Source organism: Bombyx mori, chromosome 26, assembly GCF_030269925.1.
Source record: "Bombyx mori chromosome 26, ASM3026992v2".
In the NCBI taxonomy this organism is placed as follows: Eukaryota; Metazoa; Arthropoda; class Insecta; order Lepidoptera; family Bombycidae; genus Bombyx; species Bombyx mori.
Genome location: NC_085132.1, coordinates 7,238,003 through 7,246,847, shown reverse-complemented (window position 1 = coordinate 7,246,847; position 8,845 = coordinate 7,238,003). Strand labels below are relative to the sequence as shown.

The 8,845-nt window shown below is 32.9% G+C and overlaps 1 protein-coding gene across 1 annotated transcript in view; it reads left to right on the top strand.

The window, feature by feature from the left end:
- Window positions 1-662: 662 nt before the first annotated feature.
- Window positions 663-8,845, top strand: part of LOC733061 (actin-binding LIM protein 2) — a 105,473-nt gene continuing 97,290 nt past the window's right edge. The window contains exon 1 of the mRNA XM_062676336.1: window positions 663-916. Within this exon, the coding sequence (XP_062532320.1) occupies window positions 913-916 (4 nt within the window). The 5' untranslated portion in view covers window positions 663-912. The remainder of the gene's footprint in view (window positions 917-8,845) is intronic.

Genomic DNA, 8,845 nt, shown 5'->3' with positions numbered 1-8,845 from the left:
CCACTTAATACTGTGTAGGATGTCACCTGGTCTATCAGGTTAATTATTCACACTACTAATGCTGGAAAATTGATTCAGAATTTGCTGTCAATTTTGTTGATTCTTTTGATCTAAAATCACACTGATTTTATTATTTAGCGAAAGTTTTTTAGGTACAATTTTTCGATTGACCCATATATCATACGTGTATGTGCTGATGACTTAAATTATTTTGTACTTGAGTTGCTATTGTATGTTAAAATTATGGACAGAAAAGAGACTGTCAAGCACTCTTCGCGACATTTTACGAAATAATATGCTCTCTGTTTAGTATGAAACTAAAACGCTTCCAGCTTCCTTAGGTCTGCGAACATGAGGATTGTTTCTATACAGTGGTATTCCATTCTTTAATCCAGAATAACATGTCTATTCAAATACTATAGACAGAAATTAGGTAACATACTAGCTGCTACTTCAGATGCATGATAGAAGTTTAGTAGTAGCTTGAAAAGGCTTAGCCACGTAGGCCATTATCATCAAAGTATTCTGTTTTTATTTCACTCCAATATAGAAATGCCTGACGAAAATAAAGCAATATTATGTCTGTCTGAGTACGCACATTGTACATGATTAAAGTTTCACGTTGAAGTCCACAGTGTATCCACAGATTATATCGTCTTTTGAACAGAGAGCGGCACACGCGCGTTTTTGACAATAGTTGAAATCATTGAATTGACAGCAATTGCATCGGCGGGTAGCATTGCGTTCGAATATAAATTCAATTAGATTTTTCCTTGAGAATCACATAATTTTTAATCTGTTTATCACCGCTAATTTGATGTGTGTAGTAATTAATGTTAACGTGATAATGAATATTTAGTGAGTCCAGTAAATATTCCTGAGTTGCGACCTGGCGTGAGCGGTATCATCAAAATGGGTGAGTACGCCGGTTATTTCTTTTATTTTTATTGAACTTGCTGGACATTTATTGTGTTTTCGATCAGAATATCTAATAGTAAGGGCACTGCAATTTTTCTTCGTGAAATTCTTATGTGAATAATATAGTCAGCGCTGCTGAATTTTTGCTACGATTATCGATTTTCCTCATGCGTCCTTTTTGAGTTTGTAAGCCTAAAATACGCATAATAACAAATTTACCTTTGGCTGTCGTGCTATTTTCAGGTTGACGTTGATATTACACCGCAAATTTATTTCCAAAAAAATTAAATCATAATTTTTCCTTCTCAATATTTCTTTAAACCAAATAAAAGAAATAAATACGAAACATTTAGCTGAGAAGTGTTAATATTTTCATGTTGTAAGAAGTTACTAATTTTTGTAACCTTGAGTCTACTTGTTGCCTAGAAAAGTATGGAAATTTCTGAGTAACTTCAACAAAAACTAATACTATTATTTTATTTAGTTAATTTTATAAGCATACTTCATTAAATAAACATTATGGAATTAATTACAAATATTACATAAATTCTTTTGGGAAAACTTAAATAATAAAAATAGCAATTAGTAGTAAGTAATATTACATGATTTGTGAATGAATTTGTAAAGGATATTGTAAACTCAGTCACAAATAATTTTAACAAAAATTGCAACAACAACAATTTGACTAAAAATAATTAATCAAAATCAAGTTGATTACGATCAATATTAAAATAAAACAAATTCTACAAATACATAAACATTTTAAATCACAAATTTGAACAAACTTATTAAACTAGTTTTGAATGGATTTTGTTACAAATAATATTAAAAAGAAATGTAATATGAATGACAAAGTTCATACTTATATGTAAGATTCCTTAATAAAATTAAGACCGCTCTAGGATTTTATTTTTGTTGCAACTTGACACAGTGAATAAATAGTAAATCAGAATGAACTCAAATGAGGAATATTGATTACACGAATGAAAACTTAATTGCTATTTGTATTTTTAAGTGATAAAGTCACTATCTCATAGTAATTTTTTTTTTAAATAATATTGTTAATTTTCAGACACCTTGCAAATGAATTAAGACTAATAAGTTAAACTAATTTACCTTGATGTTAAGATAAAAACTGCACAAAACACACTGAAGATAACAAATACTGATAACGAATTTCCATTTTACTATCTTCAAATGTTAAAAGAGATAGCTGAATATTTAGCACTAGCACTGCATGTGTTCAGTGCATAGAGAATCTTCACCATCACACATGAATATGTGATATTAATTACCTATAAAATATTTGAACTACTATATACTAACCTGCTCATAATCGATGTACCGATTGCAGGTATCAACTCAAAAATATGTAGATTGTATGTGCAGTTTGTAAATATTAAATTTAATTTAAGTATGATAAAAAAATTCATCATCATCATCAGTCTGCGGCAGTGCACTGCTGGACATAGGCCACCCCCAAAAAATTATTAAAAAATTACCCATACTTAAATTAATCATATTATTTGCAAATGTCAAAGTAAATAAAATAAATTAGAAATATATTTAAATTTGCTTGTTATTTGGTATAAAAATTATCAAAAAAAGTTAGATTACTTTATTTTTACCAGTATTATGTTCTATTAACATTACTTTAAACTAGGACTTCAATATAATCTGAACAAATTTTATATTTCCGCAAGTTTCATTTAAAAATATCGAGGGGAAAAATGAATTTAAGCCAGTTTCTCCTTGTCAAGTGTCAGTGCCATTGTGCGGTATATTTTAGTAATAAACATATAAATTGAAGCTGTCGTAAAGGGCGTAGGCCATAATGACCTGAAGGCTGATGAAATCATTGATGCAGGGCTGGTGATCATCGAAGCGGCACGGTGTCCAGTTACGGTGTCGGGATCGCATGCTCCACCGGTTTCTCTCGTTACCATGATGTACTGTCTCCAATTTAATATTCTATGATTACTAGGAAAATTTGTAAAGGTTATACAAAAAACATTGATGATGTGTTCATCTAATCCAGGGGTTCCCAAACTTATTTTGTCTACTGCCCACTTTGTAAATAAATGATTTTTTAGCGCCCCTATTTTTTTACCTACTTAAAAACCACTATAGCCAGAGCTCAGTCGGTATCTAAGAGTGCTCCTAGATAAAATTACAAATCGCCTCACAAGCCTCTACACAACGCCCCTATTTTTTTCTGGGTCTCCTTCCGCCCCTCTTTAGGTCTGCAGCGCCTACAAGGGGGCGTTATCGCCCACTTTGGGAAAGGCTTTAGAAATTACGTGGAATACGTTTTTCTATGATGGTCTAGTAACTCAAATTATGCTTGAAAGCTACAGGAATCATTTTGATTGCGGTTTTGTGATTTTTAACTTTACTACTATTGCTTTAGTGTTTCTGCACCATACAAACGAACTTTTGCTTTAGAATTGCGTATCATCCATCTAGAGGTATATATATAGAGAAGCTGAGTGTATTTGAGCCCGATGCTATCCCTGGTAGTTCACAAAACAACTTACGTGCCCTCGTTCCTTTTTTTTTATTGCCCGTGCAGGCAGATGAGCATACGGCCCACCTGATGGTAAGTGGTTACCGTCGCTCATGGACGTCTGCAATGCCAGGGGCAGAGCCAAGCCGCTGCCTACTGCTTAATATTTTTGTGGTTATAAAGACAATGTTTACATTCGATGAGACTTCTTTTGTTTAAATAAAATTCATTACACTAGTGGTCCCCTGGTAGTCGAAATTCGACTATAATTGACTGAAATTATAGGTTTGTATACTATTATGATTCTATGGTCAAAGACTAATTAATAGACTTCTATAATCACAGATTTCGCCAAGACTACATTAAATACAAAATAAGGCAAACAATATTCAATCTATTCTTAATTTGACCACAGACTATAAGCAATAAGAAAAGTTTGACATTAAACAAATAGTATGCCTGCGTGTGTGTGTCAAATACATGGTAGTGTGTGTAATGTTTTTATTTATTATTTTAATGTATTTTTTATGCATAATTTAATAAAATACATATTAACATTCTGCACTCCTCTATATTCTGTATAAGTGTGGGAAATTTTATACTACTCCGTCCGCACAATTTTCGTTTAAAAGGGGTACAAAGTTTTTGCTTCATAGATATAGAGATTATGTTACAGCGTTCTAAAGGAATTAGTCAGTCGGCTTTTACACAGACTGCGAATTACGAAAATCCTATTATAATTAACACCTTTTCGGTACGGTCAGGTTGTTGACTGCTCGTCGTGTTTGACCTTGACGACGTGGATGTTGTACGTTTGAAGTTGACTTGTTAACTAACCATTTACTGAAATAATGTTGAAGTTTTTCGAATTTGAACGTATGAAACAAAGAAAAAAAAAAAACTCCTGTTTAACATTTTGAATTGTATATATACATTTATTTTTTTCATATTTTTTTAAAAAAAAAAAGTACTGCCACATCACAAACATTGAAAATAAAACTTAAACTATTTAATTTATGGCCTGATGCATGCGTATGGCGTACATAACATTGGCAATTCACCGGCCCGATGATGGAATACAATAATAAAAATAAAAAGAGTACCTAATGAAAACATACTTTGAAATTCAAATTTAACAAGTAAAACAGTAATAAAATTGTTGAAATATTAATATGAATGTCTAATAAATGTCATGTCATATCAAAAAAAAAAGAAGAAAATTAAATATCAATTTAATATCAAGTATCATTACGCAATATATTTCCCTACTTATTCGCTGGTAACCTAAGAGGCTATTCTTTCTAACTGCGCCCGGACGGGCAGGTGAGCTCACGGTCTCAACCTGAGAGAATTTGCTAACACTAGCCCCAGCAAGAGTAGTGCTTCGCAGAATCTACCACCGGATCGGAATCGCGGCCCACTGAGAAGATCCGGCGAGAAACTCAGAGGGCGGTGTCTAGGGGTAATTTCGCAAATATTAAAATGAAATATTGTGTAGCTACCGTAATTACTTATAAAATGGGGTAGCAGGGTTTCTGAAGAGCTGGTAGTGGTCAATACAAACAAACAAACGAATCTATCCTCTTCATAATAATATTAGTATAGATTAGTATAGAAAAATACGATGTAAGATGATACGGTGGCTGTATATATAATAGCTCAGATATAATTAATTCATCTATGCATATATATTTTTTATATGTATCAAGTACATAATTTGATTGATATATAAAATTAATTGTACGCTATCTAGATAAAACAAATTAAAAAATAGAAGTAAAGTAGAATAAATAAAAACATGAAAATCTGAAATTATATTCTCACACATTAATGTTAATCATTCAAATCATGAATTAAAAAGTCATTACGGTTGTACGCTGAACCCGAAAACTTCGTTAATTTTAATAGTGCAAAAAACCCCGAACTAGTACTACAGAATATAAATTATACTATTCAACATTTTGTCTTAAAATGCTGAAGCTTTGGCGCCGCCTCGACTGTTTCCTGTTAAATTATTTAAAGTATCCCTTCAGGCAATAACCTAAGTTGTTTCCATAATAATAATAATAGTTTAAAAAAACTAACAAAATACGCTTTTATAGAAAGCCCAACTAAAAAATAGTTCAGCATGGTATCAGTAGCTATAAATATTTTATGAACAGATATGAGTAGAAGATTTATTTTGATAATATCCTGAACAGCACCCCACGCTTGTTTTACAATAAAATCATTTTTTCTTACGCTATTTTTATTTCAGATTTATTAAAAAAAATATTCTATTTTTAGTTTGATTTTCTATGATAGCGTATTTTGTTAGTTTTTTTTAAACTATTACTTATTACTTTTCAATTTATTCATTTTTTTTTTTTATTAATTGTCATCGGTCCTTAATAAGTAATATTTCGAGTAAATCCGACGTTTTGAAGAGGGTCAAAATCATATTCAAAGATTCCGTTATATACCTACTAACATACATACGTCTGAAGCTAATAAAAGCGTATTAAAAAAAACGAAAGATATACACGGTTTTTTTAAATGTGGATTGTTACAATCGAGGCATAGTTACGTAATGCACATTGTGCTGAATGAGATCCTCTCAAATATTCTGGTTTCAGTTTATCTATTCTACGAAGCTGGTTCTGTGGTCATTTTGTATTCAAAATAAATAAAAGAAGAGCATCAGACTTGACGTCATAAATACATTCAATCGCTGGATACATAAATATAAAACGTAGTCTACGTATTACGTATATTGAGAGGCGTTACTAAGTGGGTACTAAAATAGTTCATTGGTTGTTACGTAACTCAACTCCTGGAAATTCAGGTAAAGAATAACTTGGTAAAGTAAAGAATAATTCAAGAATGTGTTTATGTCGTCAATATTCGAACAATTAATAAGAGCGTGCTGATCAAGAAAACGTTCCCAAAAACTATTCAGCCATGTTTTTTTTTCTACCTCTTGGCTGGTACCCTAAGGGGCTATTCCAGCTACGTCCGGACGGATAGATGAGCTCACGGGCTCAACCTAAGAGAATTTGCTCCCACTAGCCTTAGTAAGAGCAGTGCTCCTCAGAATCTACCACCTGATCGGAATTGTGACCCACTGAGAAGATCCGAATATCCGGCGAGTAACTCGTGGGTAGTTTCTTATAAGAATCGAAACACCTTCGAGCCGTATACGTGCATATCGTCACGACCCAAACATCAAGAAACATCTCTACACAGCGTGTCTTGTGGGAGCTTATCACGGTATTACGTAGTTACCAGAATTACCACAGCCACTATACAATAGAATAAAATTGTGATACCATTGACACACCATGTGATACAGTTGAATCTTCAACCTCATGTTTCAAGGGGGCGGCACCATTCCCTTTGTGATGTTTTTGGTTTTCAGCAATCCCTTAATATCAGGAGGGGCGTGCACTTTTACCCAACTGGGCAGTGAAAGCAATCATAGATACCATAATGTCAATTATCACGAGCGACTCTTATATATTTTTTGTCTGTTTTTTAATTCAGTTCTTTCTTGTCAGTCATCTATATGTTTTTTCCTACCTAAGCTGGTAGCCTTGAGAGGCTATATCAGCGCTACTGAACGAGTAGATGAGCTCACGGGGCTCAAACCTGGCGAAGTTGCTAACACCATAGCAAGAGCAGTGCTTCGCAGAATCTACCACCGGATCGGAAACGCGACCCACTGAGATCTGGCGAGAAACTCATTGGGTTGTGTCTGTGGGTTAGTGTACTCGCCGAGCCCTTCGTCGCAAGCCACGGGTTCGACGAGAACGATGACCGGTGCTTGAGGTACCTGAAAGCACCGTTAGTGGATAGGGAGGATCCGAAATGACGTGGTCATCTATTTGCAGGTCTTAAAATATTACAGATATTCGTTTCAAACTGAAGTCTCGATGATTATAAATAAACTTCTAAACTTATAAAGAAAATATTGATATCGACAGCAATACTTAAAAGAGCATACATAATTCCATTAGTTTCACTTTCCCTTTTATCGCAAGCTAGGTGTGGTGTATTAGAATATTATATAAGATTTATGGACCGAATTTATGGCTCAAATAATAATCTTTTGATGAGTCAGACACTGGGTCGCTTAATTACGTACACTGATAAATATAGGTGAAGGCGAACCGGGTCTCGATTTGTGTTTGGTCAGAAACTATCGAAACACTTTACAAGTATTGTAATAAATAGCTATATAACTCTTTGTCTAAGTTTTGCGAAATGTAATTTATTGGTACTTTTTTTTTATAACTTTCCGAATTTTTCTGCTAATAAAATATAAACTTTTCAATTGTGTAAACTGAATTAAAATTTTACGAAGTTGTTATGCTTTTGAATTCTTGATTTATTACCTACACATTTTAACAGCAGAATACAATATAAAACTTTTAGTTTTTATACCCAACACATTGTTCTTATCACATGTTAGTATTTTCTGTTCTTAAATTTAAAAATGAAATATAATTTGCGATTGGTTGAATTGCAATGAACGACACTATAAAACAGGTCTGATAAGATAGCAATTCTTTCATAACCTCACGCGGCACCCGAAGCGATAAACTTCATTAATAGCTAATCCATTACTGGCGTCGCCCAAAAATGTTACTATTACCCTTGATTATTTGCGATCGATCTACATTAAATACATTAATATCGTTGTTTTAAATGTGAATGTTGTTTATCCGAATTCGGTAGATACAATAGACGTAACGCACAATTTATTCATTGGTCAAATTTCAATTAATTTTATTTTTGCATGCGGTAAATTATCGTTCCGATACGTTCATATGAAATAATTTTGTCATTAGTCACAATGGACGTATTGTAATTGTGTCGATATGAAATTCTTAGTAACAGAGCTCAGTTTTTAGTGAATTCAATTTTGTTATAATAGTTTATTGTTGAATTCTAAAATTGAATCGATTAATTCCAAGGGCGCCTGCTTCCTGGCTAAAATGAGTTAATAAAGACTTTGATTGGAATAACAACATTCTATATTAACGATTATGTATCAAGATAATTGTCGATGTTTGAATGAATTTGAAAATTACATCCTGTCAATAAAGTATCGCGAATGAATTTTGTTTATGGTTCCAAACTTAATTTTTTTTTAATTGTTACGTTGGCACAACTGCTCTCCATTGTGGCGCGGAGTTTGAGTTGCATCCGTTATTTATCAAATCAAAACTTAGTCGTGTTGACTATTTTCTTTGAGTATCGCGGTGTTGTGCACTCTGAAATCTTGCTAGAAGGTCAAACGTCAAAAAAAAATTAGCGCATTATAGGGCGCTTAAGAGACTTGTTGCACGTGGTCAGACCAAGATTTCAGACTTCTGGCTTGAGGTTTCATATGTCTAATTAGTATTGCTGTTAACAATTTATATTTTTTTTATAATTCTT